The sequence below is a fragment of the Cnephaeus nilssonii genome, assembly GCF_951640355.1.
Source record: "Cnephaeus nilssonii genome assembly, chromosome: 14".
Lineage (NCBI taxonomy): Eukaryota > Metazoa > Chordata > Mammalia > Chiroptera > Vespertilionidae > Cnephaeus > Cnephaeus nilssonii.
This window is the reverse complement of record NC_137085.1, coordinates 5,809,630-5,836,731: the sequence shown is the minus strand read 5'-3', so window position 1 is coordinate 5,836,731 and position 27,102 is coordinate 5,809,630. Positions and strand designations below refer to the sequence as shown.

General features: G+C 57.2%; 1 protein-coding gene across 1 annotated transcript in view; it reads right to left on the bottom strand.

Annotated features, from left to right (window-relative positions):
- The window catches only part of ENG (endoglin), a 30,047-nt gene extending 11,062 nt beyond the window's left edge, over positions 1-18,985 (bottom strand). The window contains exons 1-3 of the mRNA XM_079790529.1: positions 18,569-18,985; positions 9,064-9,206; positions 146-286 (exon numbers count right to left, since the gene is read on the bottom strand). Of these exons, the coding sequence (XP_079646655.1) occupies positions 146-286; positions 9,064-9,206; positions 18,569-18,632 (348 nt within the window). The 5' untranslated portion in view covers positions 18,633-18,985. The remainder of the gene's footprint in view (positions 1-145; positions 287-9,063; positions 9,207-18,568) is intronic.
- Positions 18,986-27,102: the final 8,117 nt, after the last annotated feature.

Here is a 27,102-nt window from a genome sequence, read left to right as displayed (position 1 = left end):
ATCCACCTGCATCCCATCTCCAGGTTTAAACTCTTTACTCCCAACCCCGCTGCTTTTTGGGTTCTCTCTGTCGAGGCCCCACAGGATTCACTAGGCAGGGGCCTCCCGTGGCCGGTGCCTCAGCCCAGGGTTTGGGGTAACTCACGTAAGCCAGCTGGAGCGGGATTCCGGGGGCCTGCAGCCGCAGGTGGACCATCTTGTCCAGGCCGAGGACCAGGAGCACCTCTCGGGCCCGGGTGCCATTTTGCTTGGGCATCTGGACAGTCAGATCCAGCTGGGACAGAGCCTGGGGTGTGGGCAGGGGAAACACACACACACACACACAGACACAGGCCAATCAGGCTGACATAGACGGTGCCCCCCAGAGCAGTCGTGACGGCCCTTGTCCCATCTGCCTTCACTCAGCTCTTCCTGCCCGGCCTGTCCACCTGCCCGCCAGGGCCCAGCACAGCCTGGCCCTTAGAGGTGCTCAGGAAATACTTGCTGCACCAATGAAGGAGATTCGTCTCAGCAAATCCAAAGACAGGAAGAAAAAGACGCGATGAGTCTGACCAAGGCTTATTCCTGTGGAGCGCCTGCTGTGTACCAGGCCTGCAAGTGTCCGTGTGACTCAGAGGGCACCCCGGGCCTTGCCTGTCCCTATGCAGCAGTATCCAGGCATCAACTCCTCCCCAGTTTGCAATGTTCCTGTTGGCCTTATTATTTTTTAAAAATATTTTTTTATTGATTTCAGAGAGGAAGGGAGAGGGAGAGAGAGATAGAAACATCAACGATGAGAGAGAATCATTGATCGGCTGCCTCTTGTACACCCCCTATCGGGGATGGGGATTGAGCCTGCAACCCGGGCATGTGCCCCGACCAGGAATCAAACTGTGATCTCCTGGTTCCTAGGGCGATGCTTATCCACTGAGCAACCCCAGCCAGGCTGACCTTATTATATTAAAGTACTAAAATGCTCATCTTTTTGTCAATATACTACCATTGTCTTGATATTTTTAAGAATGTGAAGTTGTGATTGTTTATATCTTGAGAGATAGGTACTGCATTAAAATTTTTAATTGATCATGGTGTATGTATTTAGAACGCTTCCAGAACAACAACAAATAACAACAACAGATAATAATAATAATAATAATAATAACAACAACAACAACAGCAACAACACATACAGTGCTTACTATGTGCCAGGACTGTTCTAAGTACTTTATCTAATGACTCCTAAAGAGGTAGGTACCATTATAAGTCTCACAGATGAAGAAACAAGGCACAGAGAGGAGAAGTCATTTGCCCATGAACACACAGCAAATAAGTATGGAGCTTAGGATGTGGTCCTGGGCAGGCCTCTCCTCTCAGCCACTGTACTGCCAGCCACAGTTTTCTATGCCTCTTTATTCCCAAGAAGAAAAGAGAACACAGCGATCCACAAAGGCAAAGCTTCTATTGAAGGGCTATCTGCTCTACTCGAAGACGTTCTGGGCCAGAGTTTACTGAAACCCTAACTCCAGCTGCTCTCGAAAGCTGGAAATCTCCGCAAAGACACAGCCTGACCCCAAACATCTCCTCAAACTTATCAAACACGAGGGAGAGATTTCAAGATGGAGAGATCAGTGGAAAATTTTTTATTTAACCTCTAATTATCTCCTGGCCATTTCCCCAAATGATGTCACAGAGCTGGACAGAATGTTTTAGCCGCTGGAAAATTTGCCGAGAAATGTTTCCGTTCCTCAGGAACGACACCATAGTCGCTCTTTGTTTGGACGTGTGTGCTTTAAAACAAAAGGGCAAATACCATTCCATTTTCAATGTTTCACAAGTAACTTTTTTTTTTTTTTTTCATTTTAAGGAGCTATTTAGGGAGCTTATTTTTGAAGAATTCTTTTTATGCTAATTTATAGCAGAATGAGTGTTTGAAATTTATGTATAAGTTCACAATTTTTGTTAATTAATGTTGTCTGATGGGTTTATAACTTTTGATTTTTGAAATCTCTTGTTTCATCAATTTTCAAAAATACGATGCATTCTAAACTTTAAAAATTAAGTACTGGGTTTAATATCATATTTTGGTCAAATGTGAGATACAAATAGAAATATTAGAACTGCCATTTTGTCCCAGGATTGTGTCACCGCTTGAAGTTAATGGAAGAGAAGGGAGAGCCACCTCGTTGTGGGGAGAAAGGCCCGGCTCAGCCGAGCTGCCAGAACCTTGACAATGGGCGCACCCAGCTTCCTTACCTTGACTGCGAATGTACTGTTAGCTTCCACAATGGAACATGATTGCACAACTCTGTATATATGCTAAAAAACACTCAACTGTGCCTTTTAAACGGACTAATTTGATCTCGATAAAGCTGTTCACATACACAACAATTGAATATCAGTAATTTCACATGCGTCAGCCTAATCCATGCCTGGCCCTGTACTGAGCATGATGCACACGCTCTCAACGAAGCAGGGTTGGGTATTCTCCCATTTTACAGATGCAGCAAGTGAGGCTCAGAGAACTGCCAGAGAGTGGCGACGTCAGGCACCCAGTGCAAGTCAGCCTGGTGCCCGAGTGGGGCCCACAGCCCCTGGACCTCTGGGCAGCTCGCCTAGTCTTCCCTCCCCCAAATCACCCAGAGGAGTGAGCACTGAGACCCCACACACGGCAAACCGATGGACCCCACGGTCTGGAGGTCCATGCTTTGGCCCTAGGTGAACTCCCACAGGCCGAGAGCACTGCAGGTGACAGAGAGCAGCTGGGAGCGCAGCCCCTGGGCTGGGAGGAAAGAGCCTCCTGAACATTCATTCTTGCTGCTGTTCTGCAAATGCCCCTGTTCCTCTGTGCCTCAGTTTCCCCATCTGTGAAACAGGGGTAGGACGAGGTTAGGAACCAACACCAGGTGGGGCTCTGGATAAAGGAAATAAAAAGAGAAGCAGAGTCCAACTGGTGTGGCCCAGTGGACTGAGCTTCGTTCCATGGACCAAGAGGTCCCAGGTTCGATTCCCGGTCAGGGCAGATGCCTGGGTTGTGGGCTCAATCCCCAGTAGGGGGCGTGTAGGAGGCAGCCGAGTGATGTTTCTCTCATTGATGCTTCTCTCTCTCTCCCTTCCTCTCTAAAAATAAATAAAGACATATTTTTTTAGAAAAGAGAAGTGGAGGTCAGGGTCGGGTCATGCTGAGGGGGAGGGGACGAGAAGAGTGGAACCTTTGTCACCACACTCAGCTCTTCTCCCAGAGCTCACACCCCAAACGCCCACTCAGTTGTCACCAAGTCCCTCCCTGTGGCTTTGGGGGCTGGAGCGGGGTGGGGTCTGAGGCCAGATCGTCATGGGCCAGGACCACACAGCACGCGAGCAGTGTGGACACTCGGGGAGGCTGGAAAGTGGGGCTCTCCGGGATCTCTGAGCTCCTGGGACTGGCTGAGTCCGGCTGGTTACGAGAAAAGCCCAGTCTGGGTTTCCACAGCAAACATTTCCAGCCCGTGGCCCTGACTCATCGACACGGTCACTCACACGCACACTGACTTCCCTCTTCCCTCCCCGCCGGGAGCCCAAAGGCAAAGACAGGGGCCTGCCTTGCCCCCCACCCTCAAGCTCCCAGTCTTCCTAAGGCATCCTGGGAATTCTGAGAGCCTAGCCGAGGCGGGATGGCCAGCCACCCCTTACCCCCAGCTCTGCAACCCGGGCCAGCCTGGGTCTGCCCGGGCCTCTTCCCTGAATGGGTGGGCGGGAGACCACGTTTCTATTTTTGTGCCAGTGTCCCACAGATGCCATTGTTGGCCGGGCGGTCGGTGGCGGGAAGGGGGGATTTCGGTGAGGAGGCCCTGAGTACTAGTAGCCACTTATAGAAAGTTGCTTCCAGCAATTCTTCTAGGAGTGGAGCCTCGGGGCTGCCTGCAGCTCCCACCCTCCTAGGGTCAGACTGGAGCCGGGCAGATTGGAGCCAGACGTCCCTCTGTCCAGCCCAGCAGACTCAGATGGTACATACAGGCGGGCTGGCAGGGGAAGGGGTCAAAGCCAGGCTGATCTGAATTCAAACCAGTGGCCCTGGGCAGTTATGTCTCTCTGGGCCTCAGTTTCCTGATCAGGAAAATGGGCTGAACAATATGGCCACTTCACAGACTTTTGAGGATTCAGTGATGTTCTGCCTGCAGAGTGAGCTGTCCAGTGCCCACCTAAACAGGGTAGCAGACGGCCTTCACTAGCGCCAATCCCCTCCTTGCCCATTCGTCCAGGATGCCATGGTTTGCGCCCTGCGGAGGTCAGCGTAGAGGAGGGCAGCAGGGAGCTGGAACTGGGACATGCCTCAGTCACACCTCACTGTGGCACCCCCTCTCTGAGCCTCCGTCTCCCCATCTGGGTAGGGAGGAGTTGGGATCAGTGTGGCCCCTGGATTCCATCCTGCCTCCTAGGGGTTCCAGTGTTTGACATCTGGGAGGCGTGATCTCCAGCCAAGTGGCCACAGGAGTGGGCTTCCAGAACCCCCAGGGGAGAGATGCTACCGTCCCTAGCTGAGGGCCCTGGTCAGCCTGCGCCCCCCACCCCCACTTCATTTGCCCGAACTGGGCCCAGCTAGGGCTTCTGTGCTCTCAAACGGGGACAGAAAGGAGGCACAGCTCTGTCCGTCAGACCTTGGCAGAGAACAAGAGGAACACTCCCAAACAACCAATAATGAAGGACAAGTGACACCCTAACCCCTTGGGAATGGCCAATAGCAAATGTTTATATGTGTATCTACTTCCCCTCCTTTCTCCCATTATTCACTCACTCACCCATCCAACCATCCATCCATCCATCCATCCAACCATCCATCCATCCATCCATCCATCCATCCATCCATCCATCCGTCCGTCCGTCCGTCCAATATTTATTCCCAGACTGACCCTGAGCTGGACACTGGGGATACAGCAGTGAGAGCAGACGCCATCCCTGCCTAGCCTGTCTGACCCCCAAACCATGCCCCTCCACCAAGCCTGCCCCTGATACCTGCAAGGCCTAGGGCCGTGGTCGGCAAACCGGCTCGCGAGCCACAGGCGGCTCTTTGGCCCCTTGAGTGTGGCTCTTCCACAAAATACCACGGCCTGGGCGAGTCTATTTTGAAGAAGTGGCGTTAGAAGAAGTTTAAGTTTAAAAAATGTGGCTCTCAAAAGAAATTTCAATCGTTGTCCTGTTGATATTTGGCTCTGTGGACTAATGAGTTTGCCGACCACTGGCCTAGGGCAAGAGTACAAGTGGCAGGCCCTGGCTCCCAGGCCACCCCCTTCTCTTCACACGTTCACATGTGAACAACCCAGCTCGGGTGCCCAAGCTCTGCCATCCCCACCCCCTGCAATAGTCACCTTGTCAGCCTTCAGGTTGAGGGGAGCTTAACCAGCCATGCTGTGTCCCCTTAGAGGATGGGACAAGAGAGAGCCCCATGCCGCCGGGGGCGTAGGCTCGGTGCATTTGAGCAGGGATCTCTGGAGTCCTAGGTACCCACAGCTGGAAGAGGGCCAGAGAGGATCTAATTGTGGGGTCCGGGCGGATCCCCCTTTGCCCAGGTCGGAGGGCACAACCTCCCAGGACATTCTGGGGGAACCTGGGGCCTCTCCTGCTCTCCCTCTGTCTGAGCAGCCTTGCCTGCCCCTCAGGCCAGGAGTAAGTCAGTGCAAGAGCCCAGCAGGTTCCATCGGCTTGTGAGGGGCGTGCTCTGCTCCCCGAGTTTGCCAAGAAGCGGGGTGAATCACTGGCTGTCCCAGCTCTGGCCCGGCTGCCTGGGGTTTGCTGGGAGGACAGCGGGTCAGGCCAGTCAGCCTGACGGGAATCTCTGAGACACCAGGCTGGCTTCCTGTCTCCGCGGGTCAGGATGTGACCCTGGGCCCCCTCCCGGAATCCAGGCTCCGGCCTGCCCTTCGGGGACCCAGCGAGAGAGAGCCCCAGCCCAGTGGCCCCCTTGTCTGTCTGTAAACCTTCCCAACACACACACTCACTCTCTCTCTCTCTGGACCTCTCTTCCCTGAGGCTCTCGGCTGCCAAGTTCATGTGCCGCCCACGCACAGGAAATCTGAGGATCCGAGGCCACGCGGGGATGGACGGGAAAGCGGGTCGCTGTGCCAGCGCCCGCAGAACGTGCCCGCAGCTCGGGGGAGACTGGACTGGTGGCTGAGACGGCCGCCACCCCCGCGACCACTGCCAGTTCGTGCCTCTCGCCTTTAAGCCTTTGCTCAGGCGGTGCCCTCTGCCTGGAATGCCCTTGACCTTCCTCTCTGTCTGGCTACACGGGGAGCCGCTTCCCTGAAGTCCCCTTCCCTCCACGTTCAGTGCCTGTCCTCCCGGGGTCCACAGCCCCCTCCACCCGCGTCCCCCATCGCCGACTCCATCACTCAGCACCGGGGCTGCTGGCACCCACCTTGGCCTAGAAGTGGCCCAAGGGCAGGGCCCAGGTCCACTTTCTCTCTAGGCACAGGGCAGGCACCTGGCAAGGACTGGTTCAGGGGGGCTAGGGAGCCGGGGACTTGGTCCTTGGGTGCTGCTTGGGGAGGAAGGTGCTGCCCAGGGAGCCACAGGCCCTTCGGCGTCACAGCAGGAGGATCTGGGGAGACCGACTGCTGGGCTAGACCCTCGGGGCAGGGGGGCCAGGAGCACCAGGGGGTGGAGGGGTTCCAGCGGGCGGGACCTCAGGTTCCCCCTCTGAAAGCAGACGCACAGCCCCGGCCCCCGCTACCTGACAGCAAGAACCTTCGGGGATCAGGTTAATTTTTGATTTGCTCTGAGGATGTTCTGTGGCAGGCCGGGCACCATGGGGTATTCACAGGTGAGACCCGGAGCCCAGAGAGCAGCCGGTATAGAAACAAGCACGGCCCCTGGGTGGCGGGCAGTCCTTTGGGCGGGCCTGCGCTCCGTGTGTGGCCTGCGCTGTCCCATGGATTCTCACAGGCCCCTGAGAGGGGGGGACTGGGGTCTCCAGATCTCCCCCGGGGAAACCGAGGCAGTCCAAAGCCATGCTGTCATACGTGGAGGAGCCAAAGTTCCATTCGAAGGCTAGCTGGCTCCAGAGCCCATGTTCTTAAGCCCTTCATCAAGGTCACATAGCAGTGCACGTATGTCTCCATTCCTTCACTCACTCAGACCTTCAACAGCCGTTGGGCATACGCCAGGCCCTGGCCCAGATCCCGATACTCCGATGCTCTTTGGTGAGTCCCTGAGCACAAGAAATGTGTGTCTATTGGAGAGTGGGGAGAAGGAGCCCCCTCAACAGTATACGAGGTGCTGGCCAGTGACAGATCCAGGACTGGAGCCCCGAACCCTCCAATCCCAGCTCTCTCCCCACCCCTCCAACGCACATGCCTGGCAGTCCTAGAGCCTGCAGCCCGGCCCCCGGAACCAAAAGCCAGACGCCCCATGGACTGAGTTCTCTGGAAGAGGCCGAGGGTGACAGGGAGGGTGTGTTGTCGTGAGCTCTCAGATGATGAGTTACAGGGGCACCCTGCCCTTCCCCTGCACACCCTCCAAAGACTGTCACTGCCCTCAGGAGAAAGACCAACTCCTTACTATGACGACGGGGCCTGTTCCATCTCCCCAGCCCTGCCCCGAGGCGAACTACATGCTACTGCCGCAGCGAAGCACACGCTGCCCACAGCCTCGGCCCACTCCCTGCCCCTGCATTCACTTTACCCTCTGCTCTTCCCTCCGCCGCCTTCTCTCATGAGCTTACTGTTGTTGCTTCCTCCAGGAAGCCCTCCCTCACCCCACAGCAGCGGGGGTACCCCTGCCCTGTGCTGACCAAGGAGGCATCCATCGCCTGGACCCTGGCTGGCTGTCCACACACCTGCCTCCCACAGACCTGGGTGCTTGGCAGGTGGCCTTTCTCTGACTCTGGCTCACTGTGGATTGATTAGGGGCAGGGAAGGGTCGGGAGGTGGGGGGGGGGGGAGACCCCGTCACCCAGAGGAGGCACGGAGACCCAGACAGTAGAACAAGCACAGTGAACTTGCAGAGGGCAATCTCGTTTTCCACATCATCACCAACGTGAAAAAAATTACAATGGCCATGAAAAACCACACAACGTGTGTTCGGCACTATCTGCAGTTTGGGGATTATCGAGCCCCACAGTCCTCAGGGCAGGCAGGGCGGTGGGGAGCAGGCCCCCCGATATTGGTGGTCTGGGAACTGTCTTATCATCGCACAAACGCAGGGCAACTTAACAGTTTCGGGGGCCAGTTGGCCACAAGCTCACTCGGAGCTGACACCATTAAATCGCTATCAGGACCCGAGGCCACATCGGCCAGGTGTGGTCACCCGCCCAGGCGGCCAGACGACGCCTGGACACGGAGATCCTCTGGGGGGCCAGGTGACGGCCTGGCTTGGAGTCCCTGGGGATCTAGGGTGAACTCTGGCCATGGACACGTTGCTTCACCTCTCTAGGCCTGCCTCAGTTTCCTCCTCTGAAAAATGGGGTTCATAACAGACCCTGCCAGATGGGCCCATGGGAGGTTTAATATATGTCATGGTTTTAAACTCACTTCCTGTACATAGTAGGCCTAGCACAGTACCTAACACAGTGAACACTTAGTAGGCGTGTTATGAGGAGGGACTTGGAAGAACTCAGGGGTGGGCCGCAGGAGGGTTCTCGGGTGGGGCTGGCATTACTGGCTTCCAGTCGGCGGCGAGTGGCTGCTTGCCAGACCACAGGTGTTCGCAGAAGGGCAACCAGGGAGGGAGAGGTAGGCCCCACGGAGGAAAGAACTTTCTCAAAGTCAGCGCTGCCTCGAGCGGGGCTGTGTCTGCCGAGGAGCTCCCGGCACTGGGGACGCATGAACCACAACTCACCTGGCCCACTCCGCTGCCCACCCAGCTCTTCTCCACTCGATCGCCGGCCAACCCAGCCCTTCCTGCCCGGGCCTCGTGGTGACGGCCAGAGGACTGGCCCCAGAAACGCCACCCTTTGCAGGCCCTGTGAGATGGTCAGGTCTCCCTCCTGGCAGGGTCCCTGGTGAGGACTCGGCCCGCTGCTCCAGGGACAGCCCCAAGGAAGACTCCCCTCCCCCCACGGGCCTGGGCCTACCTCTAAGTCCCTACCCGACCCTGCCATCCGGCACTCACCCTTGGGAACTCCAAGAAGAGGACGTGAACTTCGACGGTGGCATTGGGGACCTGTGCCACGCAGCCCGCAGGAACCTGGTTGGTGATGTATGTCACCTCGTTGTCCACAGGCTGTAGGTCGCAAAGGACTGCTTCTGCAAGCCCTGTTAGGGAGGCACAGCCAGGGAGAGGGCCCGGTAAGAACAGGCGGTGACGATGCCGCCCACTTTCTGAATGCCTACTGGGTGCTTGGCGTTGACTAAGGGCTTTACTGCATCCTCACAGCTACCCTGCAGGGTGGATATCATTATATCCATTCCACAGATGAAGAAACTGAGGCTCAGAAAGGAAAAGTCTCTTGCCTGAAGCCACAGTGCTCCTAGGTGTCAGGTGGATAGATAAAATGCAGGACACCCCGTTATATGTGAGTAAGTAAAAAAAATGAATAAGTTTTAAAGTACGAGCATATCCCAAATATTGCCTGGGATATACTTACCCTAAAATTTTTCCATTGTTTATCTGAAACTCAAATGTCACGGGGCACCCTATATTTTACTTGCTACACCTGGCGACTCTAATTGTGCGGGGGACGGGGGGGGGGGGGGGGGGCACGGGTTCGCACACCCCAGCCTGCAGTCCTGTTCACTCGGAAGGAAGGCGAGAGCTGAGATTGGAACACAGAACTTCCCCTCTTGTGCCTCGAGGGGGCCGGGGGCATGGGCCAAGGAGGGCTGAGCGCTCCTGGTCCCCAGGGAGGGGTGAGGCGGGGGGGGGGGGGGGCGGCCCAGGTCTGCAGGCGGCTGTGGTAGGGTAGGCGCCGAGCCTGCCACGGGGCTGCCCGGAAGTGCGGGTCCTGAGGGAAGGGAATGGAATTTCACCCCGACCCAGCAGAGGAGGAAGAGGAAATGAGGCCCCTACACCTCGTCCTGAGGAATGTGCCGGGGGAAGGGGGGCTCCGGGGGAGGGAAGGAGGACAGAGGAGGGGAGACTGTTTGGAAGTTTGTGTCTCCATCTTGTCGCGCTCACTTCCTGTTTTCTTGGAGATCAAAGTTGGGCGAGGAGGGACTGGTCGCACGTCCAGCCGTCCAGCCGACGCCAGCTCAGAGCAGGGAGTAGGGAGGCTTCTTCTGAATCAGCGCTCGGCCTACCCGGCCTCTCCCCCACCTTTCCGCCTCTCCCCCACCTTTCCGCCTCTCCCCCACCTTTCTGCCACCCGCCGTGGACTTAGGACCACCGGAGGTCAGAGGAGGACATCGGGACCACCAGAGGTCAGAGAGGACATCGGGACCACCAGAGGTCAGAGGACATTGGGACCACCAGAGGTCAGAGAGGACATCGGGACCACCAGAGGTCAGAGAGGACATCGGGACCACCAGAGGTCAGAGGAGGACATCGGGACCACCAGAGGTCAGAGAGGACATCAGGACCACCGGAGGTCAGAGAGGGCATCGGGACCACCGGAGGTCAGAGAGGACATCGGGACCACCAGAGGTCAGAGGAGGACATCGGGACCACCAGAGGTCAGAGAGGACATCAGGACCACCGGAGGTCAGAGAGGGCATCGGGACCACCGGAGGTCAGAGAGGACATCGGGACCACCAGAGGTCAGAGAGGACATCGGGACCACCAGAGGTCAGAGAGGACATCGGGACCACCAGAGGTCAGAGAGGACATCGGGACCACCAGAGGTCAGAGAGGGCATCGGGACCACCAGAGGTCAGAGAGGGCATCGGGACCACCGGAGGTCAGAGAGGACATCGGGACCACCGGAGGTCAGAGAGGACATCGGGACCACCGGAGGTCAGAGAGGACATCGGGACCACCAGAGGTCAGAGAGGACATCGGGACCACCAGAGGTCAGAGAGGACATTGGGACCACCAGAGGTCAGAGAGGACATCGGGACCACCAGAGGTCAGAGAGGACATCGGGACCACCAGAGGTCAGAGGAGGACACTGGGTGGCCGCCTGGCCACGCAGCCATCTCCCAGCAGCAGCTGGGAAGGGGACGTCCCGCACGAGGACGTCTGGCCACCACGGGGCCCTGCCTGGACCTGCCCTGTGCCAGGGACTCCAGGGAGCCTGCGTAATGCGGTGTTTTGGTTAAAAGCAAGGTCCCTGAACTGAAGCCAGGCTGCCCTGGGTGCGAATCTCAGGCCCAACAGCCACGTGGCTTTGGTGAATGAGTTTACCACTTGGGGCTTCAGTCTCCTTGTCTGTGAAAGGACAGTGAGAAGAGAAAACACGATCCGGAGAGGCGGGGAGGACTCCGTGAGGAAGAGCATCTGCTGGCTCTTTTATCACATTTACGTGATGGACTTCACCCTGGAGAATCGGCTCTCTGGTGGGGGAGGAGGGGCAGCCTGCAGGCGAGGGACTCCCAGAGGGTCTGATGGGGGAGTCAGGCCAGCCATCCCTCATCCCAGGAGACTCAACCGTGGCACCAGCCCCTTGTGGCCCACCAAGCCTCTCAGAGCTCCCCTCCCTCTCCCTTTCCCAACCACTGAACACACTTCTTGGCTGTTACCTAGTCCAAGCACCTCCTATGCAGATGGGGAGACTGAGGCCCGGAGAGGCTAACAGTGCCGGAGCCGCACCGCACACGGCTGACCCGGCTGGGCCTCGGACCCACCTCTCCCCGCATGACCCAGGGTCTGGTCTGCAGATTAGCACAGCGCCTTCCTCCTTCCCTTCGGACTTTCCCTGCCCCCTCCCCAGACTTCCAGGAACCCCAGTTCCTCCCAGATTTTGCCGGGGCCGCCTGCTCCACCTCCTCCATGCCGTCAGCGCATGGCCATTATGTAATGATCAGATAACAGGCCAGGCTGGGAGATCAGATAAGAGGCCCATTTATTTTGGGGCCTTTTCGAATCCTGGCCGCCCCCACCCCGCAGACGAGAATGGGGAGACAGGAGGGAGTGTGACGCCCAGGCCTGTCTCCTGGAGCCGGAGGCGGGTCCAGACAGAGCTGAAAACAATCCCCTGGCACCAAGGGAGACTCTGGGCCTCCCGGGACCCGCGCTGGAGGAGGCGCCACTGGGGGCCTGGGTGACCGCCCGCCTAGTGAGAAACTGGGGAGCTACCTTCCCACCTCTGCCCCCTTCCTCCTCCTCCCTGACCAACAGCCACGGGCATTTGTGGTCCCTGACCCACGGGCTTTCCAGATGCCACTCCTAGGACCTCGGGAGGCCACAGATGATCATGCATCCGGAGAAAAAGCATCTCCGGAGTCAGATGTCCTGGGTCAAATCCCAGTTCTGCCTCTTCACAAGCTGGTCACCTCGAGCAAAAGCCTGACTTCGCTGAGCCTCAGTTTCCCCATTTGCAAAACAGCTTCCATCATGCTCACTGGGCCATGCACTGTTGCAGGCTTCCCATGAGCTCATTCATTTGATCCTCGCAGGAGCCCACGAAGCGGGTACTGTCATTACAACCATTTGACACACGAGGAAACTGAGGTTCAGGGAGGTGCAAGAATGAGCCCGAGCTTACCCAGCTACTCAGTGGCAGGGCCTGTATTTGAACCCGGACAGCCCGGCTCCAGCACCCAGCACCCAGCGCCCACTTCTAGGCTGTGTGTCCGCAAGGTGAGGGACCCATGGAAAGCGCCTGTGCCCAGCAAGTGGCCTGTGGCTATTGAATCGCCAGGGCAGACCCTTCATGACGGGTCTTTCCTGCCTTCTTCTTCTTCAGTCACCCAGCCACCCTTCGCTCCTTTCAGGGCCCAATTGTACCCTCACGCATTCCCCAGCTCCTAGGCCAACCACTCCCCTGGGCCTGGCCGCTAGCGAGGCCTCCACACTCCTTTCTCCAATCTTTCTCGTAACTCCCCAATGAGCCAGGACCACATTCCACAACCTAAAGTGGAGTTAAAAAGTACAGGGGTCTGGACCCTGGCCGGTTTGGCTCAGTGGATAGAGCGTCGGCCTGCGGACTCAAGGGTCCCGGGTTCGATTCCGGTCAAGGGCATGTGTTGCAGGCACATCCCCGGTGGTGGGGGGGGGGGGGGTGTAGGAAGCAGCTGATCGATGTTTCTAACTCTCTATCCCTCTCCCTTCCTCTCTGTAAAAAATCAATAAAATATATTTAAAAAAAAAAAAAAAGTACAGGGATCTGGCCTGGCTGGCGTGGCTCAGTGGTTGAGTGTTGACCTATGAACCAGGAGGTCACGGTTCAATTCCTGGTCAGGGCACATGCCCGGGCTGAGGGCTTGATCCCCAGTGGGGAGTGTGCAGGAGGCAGCCAATCAATGATTCTCTCTCATCGTTGATGTTTCTATCTCTCTCCCTCTTTCTTCCTCTCTGAAATCAATATATATATATAGTGTACAGGGATCTGATAGATGCCAAAGGTTTAAATCTTGATTCTGCCACCTTCCAGCTTCCTTCCCATGGCTTAGTGTTATTGTCTATAAAATGGGGATGATCATCATAATACCGTTCTCATGGGGTTGGTGAGAATGTTGGTTAAGAGGATACGTGCACAGTGCTAAGCAGGAACTGGCATTTGGAGTCACAGTTACTTAAGCCCAGTCAGTGGGTAGATGTGAGCTTTGCCTTCAAACAGACTTTGTTCATTGCCTTTGTCATGCCCTTTCCCAAATCAATGGTCTTTTTTTATTTGACCACTTAGTCAACTTCTACTCATCCTTCAAAACCCTGTTGTGAACATCTCCTCACCAGAACTGATCCAGTTGTGTTCTTGGTGGGAGGGCCACTGTAGGTGCAGGAAAGGGACCGAATGCCCAGGGTGAGAAGACCTGGCAACAGAGAGATCCTTGCCAGCTTCCCTGAGGCGGTGTGAACAGTGGCCCAGGGCTCAAGCCCCAGCTGCTCATATCTGGGCTGCGTTACTCGAGCAAATACTTTCACTGGCCTGTGCCCCAGTCTCCTCAGCTGTAAAATGGGGGAGACAGGAGCGCCTGCTTCGTTGGGCTTTTGTGACCTTGACAAGGTCTGGTAGTACTGGTAACAGAGCAGCATCTGGCATACAGTAAGCACTGAATCAATGCGCGCTCTTATATTTGTCTCTCCCCCCATCCTATCCCAGGCACTGAAGTCAGCTCAGGCCTGGATGAGGGTCCTCTCAGCCTCCAGGGCTGATGCCCAACGCCGGGGCTGGAGCTTGGAGGAGAGGGCCCAGAGCCAGGGCAATCAGCTCTCCAGGCCCCCACACCAGGCCCCCACAGATGCAGAGAAAAAAAACAAAAAACAAAAAGATGCAGAGAAAGGAAGCTGTGTTTGGGAGCAGACTGTCTGGGGTTGAAATCTGGACCTGTCGCCCTAGCCGGTTTGGCTCCGCGGACAGAATGTCGGACTATGGACTGAAGGGTCCCCGGTTTGGTTCTGGTCAAGGGCACATGCCTGGGTTGTGGGCTCGATCCCCAGTAGGGGGTGTGCAGGAGGCAGCCGACCAGTGATTCTCATCACTGATGTTTCTATCTTTCTCTCCCTCTCCCTTCCTCCCTGAAATCAATAAAAATATCTTAGAACAAAGAAAAATAAATCTGGACCTGTCACTTGTCCTGAGCTCCAATGTCCTCATCTGTAAACTGGGTCTGGAGACAAAGCTGCCTGATGCACTGTGGACATAGAAGTGGTTCCCTCCCTCTCGCCCAGATTGCCCCTCAGGCACCTGAGCAAATAGACCAGGCCTGTCCTTAAAGGGCCTAGCACTGACCCAGCTGTGACCTTGAGAGACGGGTCTCTCGTTCCCTCTGGGTCTTAGTGTTACCATCTGTCTGGCTGAGGCGAGAGAGAGTCTTAACGGCCATGTCCCCACTGGCTCCAGGACCTGACTTCTCCTGGCTCACACAGTTCCTGTTCCAGCCTCCTTTCCTCCTGGCAAGAGGAAAGTTGCCTACCCTGACTGGAGTGGCTCCGTTGGTTGGAGCATCGTCTTGTGCACCAAAGGGTCACAGGTTCGATTCCCACTCAGGGCACATACCCAGGTTGCAGGTTCGATCCCTATCTGCACCTGTACAAGAGGCAACCGATCAATGTTTCTCTCTCACATTGATGTTTTTTTTCTCTCTCTCCCTTCCTCCCTCTCTAAAATCACTTAAAAAAATCCTCAGGCGAGGATTAAGTAATAATAATATAAAGAAAGAAACAAAAAGGGGAGCTGCCACAGAATGCAGCCTCTAAGACTGCATATTTGTAGTCTCTGTCGTGTGTCACTGGCCCCCTCTCCAGAGAGTCCCAGACCCCCACACGGGGTCTCCAAGTCCGGCCTCTGGCCTGAACTCCAGTGAACACTCATCCACACTTAGAAAACACCCTTTGATCCCAGCCACCCAACACGGGCCACCAATCCCAGCACCCTCACTTCTGGGACTCTATCCAAGTGAAATATTACAAAATACAGGAAAAGGTGCATGTACCAAAAATGTGCACGGAGGTGGTATTTATAATTAGCCCCAAAGGGGAAATCACCTAAATATTCAACAATAGGGAATTTATTAGGTCAACGATGGAAAGCACATTTACGGGAGAGAATATTCCAGACCACAACGGGGTGGTTATGGAGTCCCCATGACAACATAGAAACCTTTGGGACATAGGAAAGGTACACAGGCACCTGAATGTTAATCCACCTGCATGACAATTACCTTGAAAAACTAGAGAAAAACTAGTAAGCGACCCACCAGCATGCTAACATTTTTTTCCGTTATCCTTTGAGAAGCAAATGGAAGTGAATATATAGTTAAATTGCTTTTAAAAATCTCTACATGTTTGTTCTTTAAAAAAAAAATCCCATCAAGCCCTAGCCGGTTTGGCTCAATGGATGGAGTATCGGCCCACAGACGAAAGGGTCCCGGGTTCGATTCCTAGTCAAGGGTATGTACCTCGGTTGCAGGATTGCAGGCTTGATCCTCGGCCCCGCTCAGGGCATGTGCAGGAGGCAACCAATCGATGTGTTTCTCTCTCAGTCTCTCCGCCTCCCTCCCATCTTTCTAAAAATCAATGGAAAAATATCCTCGGGTGAGGATTAACAAACAAAACAAACCAAAAAATTCCAACATAACAGAAACACGTGTCTCAGAAAGGTGAAAACCCTGATGCTAGCGAGTATCACAGGGACCTCAGGGTTCTCTATGTATACTATGCCTTAGTGCGGTCTCATTCTTACGGAAATGAATCATTGCTGTTTGGGCACCTAACAGTACGTCACAGATACCTAGCCACAGCAGTGTAGACACAGATCTAGCTTCTCCTTGACAATGGCTGCATGCTGTCCCACTGCGTGATAATTCGGTTAATGGGGCCCAGGCTGGTGGACGTGTGGGCGGTCTCCAGTTTTGGTTAAGCTACCTGGGCACTAGACATCTTTATAGAACCGGGCAGGCAACTCTCTAGGTCTGAGTTCTGAAGGTTGGGTTGTTATTACAAGTTAATCCTGCCCAGCTGTGTCCCCAGAAGGCTGGACCTGGTTTGGACCCATTTGCACCCCCTCCCGCCTGAATGGGAATGCTTGGGGTCACTCTCCCCCCGAGCTCCAGCATGGAGATTTGGGTTCCATGCCTTGGCCAGACCCCCATCGGCCCTCCATGGGCCTCAGTTTCCCAGACCATGAGTTGGGCTGGATGGTTTGAAACGCCCTGGGACCCTGGGACCACTGGGTACCAGCACCTGCTCGCAGGAACAGACGGACAAATTATCAAGAAACTTTCCAATGGGCTGTCAAACATTATTAACATTTAAATGTTATAAGCTTACAATGAAATAAATTGTATTTTTTCAAAGGCACTAAATATCAAATTTCTTACTTCCTAATTATTTTACTCCATGTCACTATTATCTGTGCTTTTGAGGTTATCTATGTCAGTCGCGTGTGATGGAAATACGAGATAAGGGCACCTTGACCAGCTCTGAGCTTGGCGAGTTGGTAGCTGGAAACCAGCCACGTGGGAACATTGATACCACGGAAATTAACAAGTGCTGGCCCTACCCCTCCTCCCTGCGAATTGTTTGCCATCACACCGCTGCCTTTGATCCTAGAAAACCAGGCCCCAAGGATCCGCAGGGATCTTTCTCTGATGACCAAGAGGAAGAGAATGTCATGCAGCCAGGAATGTGGGGGCTGCGGGGAGAAAGGCGGGGCCGCTCCCGGAGAGCTCTAGTAGGATTCCTACCCAGCTGTGTGAGCTTGGTGGGCCTCAGCCTCCACTTCCTGTCCTGTGAAATGGGGCCATAGTGGCAGCCATCTTGCAGGGTGACCGGGAGCTGTATCCAAAGGGGCTGCTGTATCCCCCTGGTTAGGAGCAAGAGCTCCATGGAGCCACAGGCCTGGGGTCAAATCCCTGCTAAGTCACTGAGTGTCTGAGGCTCCAGTCCGGTCTCTCAGTGAGGCAGCGGTAAGAACTTTAATCCTCCCCCGAGGAAATGTTTCTTAATTTTAGAGAGAGAGAAAAAGGAGGGAGGGAGGGAGAAAGGAAGGGGAGGGGGAGAGAGAAAGAGAGAGAGAGAGAGAGAGAGAGAGAGAGAGAGAGAGAGAGAGAGAGAAACACATCTATCAGTTGATTAGTTGCCTCCCGTAGGCACCGAGACCAGGCATGGAACCCGCATCCTGGGCATGTGCCCTGACTGGGAATCGAACCCATGACCCTTCCGTGCATGGGACAAAGGCCCAACCAATTGAGCCACGCCAGCCAGGGCAGCGATAAGAACTTTAGAGACCAAGGATTGGGGACTCTACAATGCTGTGGAGTGGGGTAAGGCGAGGAGGGGAGGCTGCCCTGCTCCCCTTCTCACCGCCCCCCAGATCCTTGGGCGTTCCTGGGTGCGCGGTGGCTGAAGGGGTGTCCACAGTAAGTGGATGCGGACTCCCCATCGCCCCTCATCTGATCAGTTTAAGGCAGCTGAGGTCATGACCCCCTGGAAAAGCCCCCAGGCCAAGGATCCCCCACAGAAACCCTCATCTGGGACTGCGCCCCCACCTGCAGGCTTCTTGGGAAGTAGAGCCCTCCATTCAGAAGGGGTCTGGGGGCGGCTCACGGGCCCCAGGAAAGGCGAGGGCGGAGGATTTCAGGCTAATCCTAAAACAACAGCAACAACAACAGCACGGAGGCGGCCAGCCCGCTGAGCCATCTCACTGCAGGCGTTGCCGCAACGCCGACTTCCCAGCAGCCGGTGAGTCTGTTACCATCCCCACTTTGCTCAGAGGCCCGGGGCAGTTCCCCAAGACCACACCACAAGGAACTAACCACAGCCTAGAGCCCGATCCAAACGTGAGGCCTCTCGCCCTCCTCCCCACGCGGTCCTCCGGTGGGGCGTAAGGCCCGGAGCGGGCAGGAGACTCCCGGGGGCCGTACAGCGCTCTGGGCTTCCTGGGGAGAGGCCGGGAGACCAGGGGTACGGTACAGGACGCACCTCCGTTTGCCCCAGACTCTTAGGGCTGGAAGTTATTGCTCCTGCCAAGCCGGGAGGGGTGGTCACCCTACAGCGCCTGCTTTGGGCTGTCCGACCCCCCAGGCCAGCTCCACTGCCCACGAGCGTGGCCTCCCCACCCCGGGTCCCTGGCACCTACTTGGGCTGAGGCTGCAGACGGCCAGCAGCAGGGCCACGACCGGGTAGAGCGTGCGGCGGTCCATGCTGTCCACCCGGGGGTCTGTTCGCTGGGCCTTATCCGGTGTCCAGGGGCAGGGCTGCGGGCAGGAGCAGGGGCCGGCGTGGGCTCAGGCGGAGACCCGAAGGGAGCAGGCGGCCGGAGCGACGGCGTCCCTGCTCCAGCCTTCTAAGGTGGCGGCCAAGTTGGTCAGGAGAAGTGGGCGCAGGGCGCGGGGCCGGGCAGGGGGTCGCTGGCCGAGGGGTGAGTGGGAAGGGCTGCTGGGCTCCTGTGGACGGCAGCGGCCCGGGTTGCAGATGGAGGCTGGGGTCTGACCGGCAGCGGTGGGGAGCTCCTGGCTCATCCAGCCAGGCCAGGGCGGCAGGAAATGCGCTTCCTTAGAGAAGGGGCCGGGCCAGGCGGCCTGCCAGGCGGGAGAGGAAGTGCCACTGAGCTTTGTCGCTGGGTGGGGGGCCCTGGGGAGGGGGGAGGCAGTGGGGTGGGAGGGCCTAGGCTCCAGGCTTGTCTCCCCGTGCACCCCACCCTCCCATCCCACCCTGTCCTGGGCTGGCTGGCAGCCCCCGGGGCAGATGAAAACAATCACCCTAATAGCCCCCCGAGGGAACCTCTCAGGAGGCAGGCCCTCGCCGAGGCGTTCCAGGTGGAGCTCAGTGAAGTCAGCGTTCCCATTTTGCAGACGAGGAAACAGAGGCCTAAAGAAGTGAGATAACTGGCCCAGAAAGACAGTGGAGCTGGGATTCGAACAGATCTCATTAGGCACCAAAGCTGGCTTAGCGCGCAGCGTGACAGTGGCTGTCATTTCCTTGTTTTTCCGGCGGGGAATCAGGCCCAGCATGGCACAGGGCACGACATGGCAGCTGGGGCAGGGTCTTAAGGCCCAGAGAGAACGGGGGACCTGCCCAGGGAGTCACACTTTGTGCCCGCCCCCTCCGTGGGCGGAAACCCCTTCAGAGACCAGAGGCAGCCCCAAATGAAAGGACACGCTCTGATGATGGCCCTGGGTTCAAAATCTGCCCTGCTTACCCGGAGCTATGAGACCCTGACAAGTCCCCTAACCCAGTCACCCTGTTTGTAAAGTGGGCACGACAGTGCCTTCCTCGCCAGGCTAGTGTGAGATTTCCAGAGGTCGAGGCACCACGTCGCTGAGCCCTGGGCCGGGCACACAGGAAGTGCTCCTCGGCCGTGCTCCCTGAGCCTGGGAGAGAGCCCAGAACTGTCCCTTGGTCATTCTGCAAACAGTAAGTGCCAACTCTGTGTCCATCATGGTGCTCGTTGTGGGTAGCCCCTAGGGTCAGGCCCAAAGGAGCTCAGAGGAGGAGGCCTGGGCTGCCTGGAGGAGGTGGCATTGAGGCCCGGCCTTTGAAAGACTGGGTGAGAGGGGGTGGGGTGGCAGAAAGAGGTGAGGAGGACAAGCAGGGGTGTGGTGGGGACAGGAAGCCTGGAGGGGCAGACTCTGGCCCTGCTTTGGGAGGGGGCCTTGAATGCCAGGACTTTATCCTGAGAGGCCACAGGGGGTCCTGGAGGGTAACGGAGCGGAAGGTGCTGGTCGGGCTGGGCTTTGAGGAAATAAACCTCTATGTGAGCTGGCAGGACCCACAGAGGGGTGGAGTCAGGGGTCCTTCCCTTTATACCTGTCCTGAGTGGCAGATGGCGAAATCCAGGGCCAGGAGGGGAGCGCAGGCAGGAGGCCTGGGGCCTCTGGAGGGAGCGGGAGGGGGCGTGCTGCCCCCGTAGGAGCTGACACAGGCAGGGAAGGGCGGGTGTGGCTCCTCGGGCAGGGAGTTGGGGAAGGCTCGCTCACCCAGCCCTGCAGCCGCCCGGCTAGTTCCCGGTCACAGGAGATCCAAGATCCAGCCATGCCCAGCAGGCCGGGAAGGCTGCATGGGGTGAGGGCGTCGGATGAAGGTAGCAGGTCCTCTGCCCTTTGCTGTGGGTGCAGAGAGGGGAGGGGGCACCACAGGAAAGGATGGGCTCAGTGGGGGACAACGGGGTGGCGGTGAGGTTCCCCCAGGCTCCAGACCAGGGACAGTTAATCCAGCCCCAGGGCCCGCCCTAGGCGTTCACCTTATCAGCTCTGAATCCTCGCTGCCACCCTGGGGGCCGGGGCCAGTAAGCCATTCACAGAGCAGGAACCCACGGCTCCTGGAAAAGGGAGAGACCCCTGGGGTGGAGAGTAGAGACCCCAGGGCTGCCTCGTCCAGGCTCACCCCCTTCTCTGCCACCACCCCCTGAGCTGACCATGAGGACAGAGGTCGCCAGGGCTGCGGGTGTCACAGGATGAGGGGATGGTTGTCCAGAGTGGGAGTCAGGGCACCTGGGCCGAAACAGGGATCCCATAGGAAGCCCTTCTCCCACCTCCCGCCCTCCTGCCTCCCTCCACCCTGCGCAGCCCACCCCCACCCCTGTTGTGAACGAGGCCCCTCGGGTTCTCCAGCGAGGAGGAGAGGCTGCAGGTGGACCTGCCCACGAACTTGTAGGAAACGGCCAGGGAGAGAACATCTACAGGAGCCACAGGAGAGCCTGGACCTGCCCCCAGAGACCCCGAGGAGGGAGGAGGAGGTTGGGGTCCAGGGGTGGAGAGGAGGCCACCCACACCACCCCCGGCCTGGGTGGGGTCGTGCTATGTGAGTCTCTCCGCTCTGATGCCTCTGCAGAGCTGTGTCCCCAGCACAGAGCCCGGGACCCTTTGACCCTCGAGGTACAGTTATCGAAAGCAGGAGGTGCCCTGACAGGTCAGGCGGAGGCCTAGGGAAACTGAGGCACAGAGAGCTAGGCCTGGCTCCTGTTCCCAGTGAGGGGGCCAGTTCCCAGAATGGGGCGCCTGTCCCTGGAAGGCTTGATGGTCACTGGGTCTCACAGTTGGGGACAGACCCTGAGGAGGTTCCCAGCCCGATGCACCCTCTCTCCAGATGGACACATCCGCCTCTCCCAGCCCCCTCGCCTGCAGACCGAGAGGAAGGAGGGAGAGGAGGAGGAGGATTCCTTCCTCTGGCTCCTTCCCTGCAGCGGCGCCGAAGGCCGTGGCCCTGACCAGCCCTCTCCTCTCGGCCCCTCCGCTGAGCATGGCCATGGCCCCACCGCTGCCAGCCTGGGACTCAGCGCCGTCCCTGGTGGTTCCCCACCCCCTGCCCGCACCTGTGTAAACAGACCCCACATTAAACCCTCCGGATCCCAGCGGAGCGTGCCAGCTGTTTCCTGCCGGGGCTCCCGCCGGTGCAGATGCTTTCAGGTGCCGCCTACCCACATGCCAGGGAGACATGTGGCCGGTGGCCAGGCCCCTGGGCCCGGACCCCAAGGCGGGCAGGTGCACTAATTTGCCTCTTCCTCCCCCTCGCCGGCCAGGAAGGCCGGGGCTGCAGGAAGGGATGGAGCACGTCCACCCTGGCCACGGGCCACGGGAGGAATTTTAGGCGGCCCCCAGGGCCCCCCCCCCAGGCGGCTGTCCGGCTCCAGCGCAGGCCAGGAGCCAGGGCTGGAGAGCACCTCAGGGTCAGACCCACACGGGCAGGCAGAAAGTGGGGGCAGAGGGAAGAGCATCGGCTGGGAGTCGGTATCCGGCTCTCCCCTGAGTGGCCTCAGGCAAGACCCCTCCGTAGTCTGGGTCTCAGTTTCTTCATCTGCACAATGGGGGACGGGGCAGCCTGCTGGGCTGGAGGAGCTCGAAGCCCAGGACCAGGACGGGAGTCCCTCCTCCATTCACACGCTTGCCCAGCCCCATGCCAAGTGCCACCTCAACGAGCTGAGACTGTCGGGTCCCCATTTCACAAGGGAGGAAACTGAGGCGCAGATGTGCATGGCAACAGGGCTGCGGAGAAGCAGGGGATCATTAAAATCTAGGTCTCTTTCCTCCTCTGGCTTCTAGAACATTCTGTCCTGGTTTCCCTTTCCTCCTCCCGGGTCGCCTTATTTGCCTCCTCACCGGTTCCTCCTCATCCTCTCACGCTTGGCTCCTGGGCCTCCCCCGTCTCTGCTACCTTCACCCCCAAGTCAGGATTTCTCAAACCTTTGTGGCCATGACAACATCGAGTCCCCGGGGTCTCAGGCTCAAATAATCGAAACAAGGCTTTGTGAGCCGATGGACACCTTGTGACATGAACCCGTCCTGCTCCATCTTCTTTCAATACGGAGCACAGGCCCCTCTGTGGGGTTCATCACCCACCCTCAGGTCCTGCTGGACAATGCAGCGCCTGAGACCGTGGTACTCAGAGTGTGGTCTGGGCACCTTCTCTCCGGCCCTGCCCAGGCCTCGGGCCCAGAACCTGCACCTTACCCAGACCTCCAGGGCTTGGTACTACAGCAACGTCCGCCCGAGAAATACTGCTCTGGGTGCCTCATCCAAGTGGCTTACCTCCCCTTTATACATTGACAGCTCCCGACTTTATGTTCCAGATACGAAGTTCCAGCCAGGACTCTCCCCGGGCCCCAGGCTCCCGGCGTCCAAAACTGGGCTCTGGGCTCCACTCCTTCTCCGCCCGCTGCTCCTGCCTCGGTCCGTCATCTCGGACGCGGACAGCTCCCTCCTCCCATTGCTCAAGCCTTGAGGGTGAGGTGACCTTGACTCTTTCTCGCACACCCCGCATCTGACCCACAAGCAAATCCTGTGGGCTGCCCCCCTAAATTCCCATCCCTGCTCTGCTCAGCGCCCTGTGCAGGCAACCATCTCAGCATAAAAGCCAGGCTCTGCCCTCCCTTCACCAGCCTCACCCTCTGCTTGACCCCCTCGCTCACACGACCGACTGCAGCCACAGCCTCCTTGCTGTTCCGTGAATGTGCCAAGCACACGGCCAGTTCAGGGCCTTTGCACGTGCTGTTCCCTTTTCCTGAAATGCTCTCCCCCTGGAGAACCACAGGGCTTGCTCCTCACCCTTTAAGTTGCAGGTCAAATGTCACATGATCAGAGGCCAGGCACTATTCCAAGCAATGGGCCTTGAGGACTTCCCTGAACACGGAATTTTATTTATTTATTTATTTATTTATTTATTTATTTATTTATTTATTATTTTATTGATTTTTTACAGAGAGGAAGAGAGAGGGATAGAGAGTTAGAAACATCGATGAGAGAGAAACATCGATCAGCTGCCTCCTGCACACCCCCTACTGGGGATGTGCCCGCAACCAAGGTACATGCCCTTGACCGGAATTGAACCCGGGACCCTTCAGTCCGCAGGCCGACGGTATATCCACTGAGCCAAACCGGTTTCGGCTGAACACGGAATTTTAAATAGCCCTCTCCCTCCTCCACAAATGGCCCAGATCACCCTCTCACATGTTACATGTTATTTATCTCCCCCCCCCCCCCCCCCTCTCTCTCTCTCTCTCTCAAGTTCCAAAGGCCCATTGCTTGGAATAGTGCCTGGCCTCTGGCATATGTTTAGGCCAGTGGTCGGAAAACTCCTTAGCTAACAGAGCCAAATATCAACAGTACAACGATTGAAATTTCTTTTGAGAGCCAAATTTTTTAAACTTAAACTTCTTCTAACGCCACTCCTTCAAAATAGACTTGCCCGGGCCGTGGTATTTTGTGGAAGAGCCACACTCCAGGGGCCAAAGAGCCGCATGTGGCTCGCGAGCCGCAGTTTGCCGACCACTGGTTTAGGCGATAAATGAACGGCTTAACCACTGGGCTGCACAGCTTGAGGTGACATAGGCTGTGGTTCTGAGTCCCCAGGTGTGGGTGTAGGGGCCTCTGAGCCCAGGGACAGGGTCTCTGAAGAGGGGGAATGACTCCCCAGGGGATGGGGAGCTCACAGGAGTCAGTGGTCCCACCAGACTCCGTGCCAGAGGAGCAGAGCGCCTCAGTGTCCCGCTCTCTCCCCAGAGGACGGCCCGGCAGCTGCCGCCTCCTGGGATGGGGGCCGCCTGGCCAACCCACCCCCAGGTCTGAGGGCCCTGCAGGCCACTTCGGAGGCAGAGGAATGCCACTGGGCCAGGAGTCTCGAAACTCTGAGTCGGTTGTAAGGGCTCTGAGTTCACAAGAAGGGAAACTGAGGCCCCAAAGGGTGAGACCCATCCAGCACCCTCTGAACCACGGTGGGCAACACGGGCAGGAGCCCCCGCACCAGAACCCCAGGAAGCGGGCAGAATAGGAGAGGCAGGCGCGGCTCTGGCCCTGTTCCCCTGCCTCGCTGTGTGACGTGGGGCAAGCCACACCACCTCTCTGTGTCTGCTGCCCCAGCGAGGAGCTCTGTGTCGCAGGCTGTGCAGGTCCAGGAGGGCTCTGGCCCCACCCTCGAAGCCCCCCCACCGTGGAGCCGCCAGGCCTTCCTGTTTACTCGAGGCCCCTCTGGAGGCTGGGAGGCGACAGCCTTGGCCTCTTCTGCTCCCCGCTTCCTTCCTCTCCCACTTCAGCGCCTCCGGCCAGGCCCTCAGGGCCCCCGGGGGCCAAGACTTAGGGGCATAGTCCAGTGGGGGCATCTGAGGCCACCACCCCAGAGGGCCTATTGAGGAGCACTCTCTCTCTCTGAGACCCTGAGGTCACAGAGGCGCTAGGCCATCCCTCTGCTGGTTAGAATGTTCCGGCACCTTGGGACCAGCCATTTCCTGGAGTGCCGCTGGAGACAAGAAGGCTATGACAGCATCGACTGTCCCGCATCCGACACCACGCCCACCTCTCGGCCCACCAGTAGGGGATGAGCACACGCTGACCTTAGAGGTGCCCCCTCCTCCCCACCCTTCCTCCCCCTCCCCCGACCCCCACCCCTCTCTGAGCTGCCCAGTGTGGGCCTCGGACCAGCAGCCCAGCCAGGCCTCACCCCCCAGACCGACCCGCTGCCTCAGAAGCAGCTTTTTAACGAGACCCTGTGGAGCAGGCGTCCTCAAACTACGGCCCGCGGGCCACATGCGGGTGTTTTTGCCGTTGTGTTTTTTTACTTCAAAATAAGATACGTGCAGTGTGCATAGGAATTTGTTCATAGTTTTTTTTAAAACTATAGTCCGGCCCTCCCACGGTCTGAGGGACAGTGAACTGGCCCCTTGTTTAAAAAGTTTGAGGACCCCTGCTGTGGAGATTTGTGTGCCCTTAAAGCCAGAAGCTGCCCATCTGCCCATCCCGCCTGGTTTTAAAACCCTTTGTGAGCCTCACCTATTCGCTATTCTCGTCCCAAAGGCTAACCCTGAACCTCTGGAGCCTGGACACTAACCTCGGGTACAGGAAACTCAGGGAATGGAGGAACAGGCCCAGCAACACCACAAGGAAGCAACGGACACAGCTGGAAGGAGGAATTCTCTGCGGGACAATGGTCCCTTCACAGGTCAATGTCATAAGAGGGGGTCAGTCAGAGGTTAAAGGTTGACGGACGGCACAGATGCAACGTGTGGTCCTGGATTGCCTCCCAGTTTTGGCAAAGACACACTTTGGGGGGAATTACATGTGGACTGACTATCACCTATGATATTAGTGTTCACTTAGTGTCATCGAAACTGAGCTGTGGTTGTAGAGCAAAATGTCCTTATGTATTAGTCATACTGAAGCCCCACTTCCGGAGTGAACTGTTGTCATATCTGTAATTTACTTTAAAATCGTTTGACAACAATAAACCAGCAGTGAAGGAAGTAGGGGGAAAAGTTAACAACTACTAAATGTTGGTGATGGTATATGGGTGTTCAGTATATTATTTCCTCCAATTTTGTTTGAAAATATTTATTAAAAACAAAACTTTGAGCCTCCCATTGCCCTTTGGGGAAAGACTAGATACCTGGGTTGGCATTCAAGGCCCTCAAGCGTGGCTTCTATCACCCACCAAGCTTGCCTCCAGCTAGGACCCCCCTCTAGCCTGCCTTCCAGCCCCCGCTAATGCCTCAGCCCTCCCTTCACTCAGTGGGTCCTCTCCACCTCTGCAGCTCTGCAGCGCTGTTCCCCCTGCCCTTCCAGGCCCTCTGTCACGTGGTGAAGTGAACTCCTAGGTACCGTGAGGGCCCCACCCCAGAGCTCCAGGTCAAGGAGCCTTCTGCCCCAGGGGCCCCTGGGAGCTCGGTGCACTGAGCTGCCCAGAGCTGGTCTCAGGTGAGGAGGTCTGATGGCGCCTGCGAGCACGGCCCCCTCCTGGTGCCAGGAGTCACAGCGCAGCGTCCCGCGTGGCAGGTGCCGGATCGCCGCTGGAGGAGCTGCCACGAAGGAAACCCTCTGAGGAAGGTTAACAGGGCAACCAGGCGGGACTGGGTAATGGTTACGGGAACTTTTAAAATTTTTGTTTGTTTTCTTTAAGTTTCCCAGACCTTTTTTTTAAATGAACAAAGTGATTCTGGGGTGAAGAATTTGGGTCAGCGTAGGTTTTCATCCAATGGGACACACCGGGGCTCAGGAAGCTGTCATAAGAAAATAAAGACGACGATGATGGTTTTGACGGTGAATTTCCCTGGCTCCTTATCGTCTCTGGCTTGGCCTGTTTTCCCACTCACCCGCATGTGGGTCCTCAGACGGCCCCGTGATGAAGGGGCATGTGCATGTGAGTGGAAGCGTATGCGTGTGGGGCGGGGGCCCCAGTTTGACAGATGTG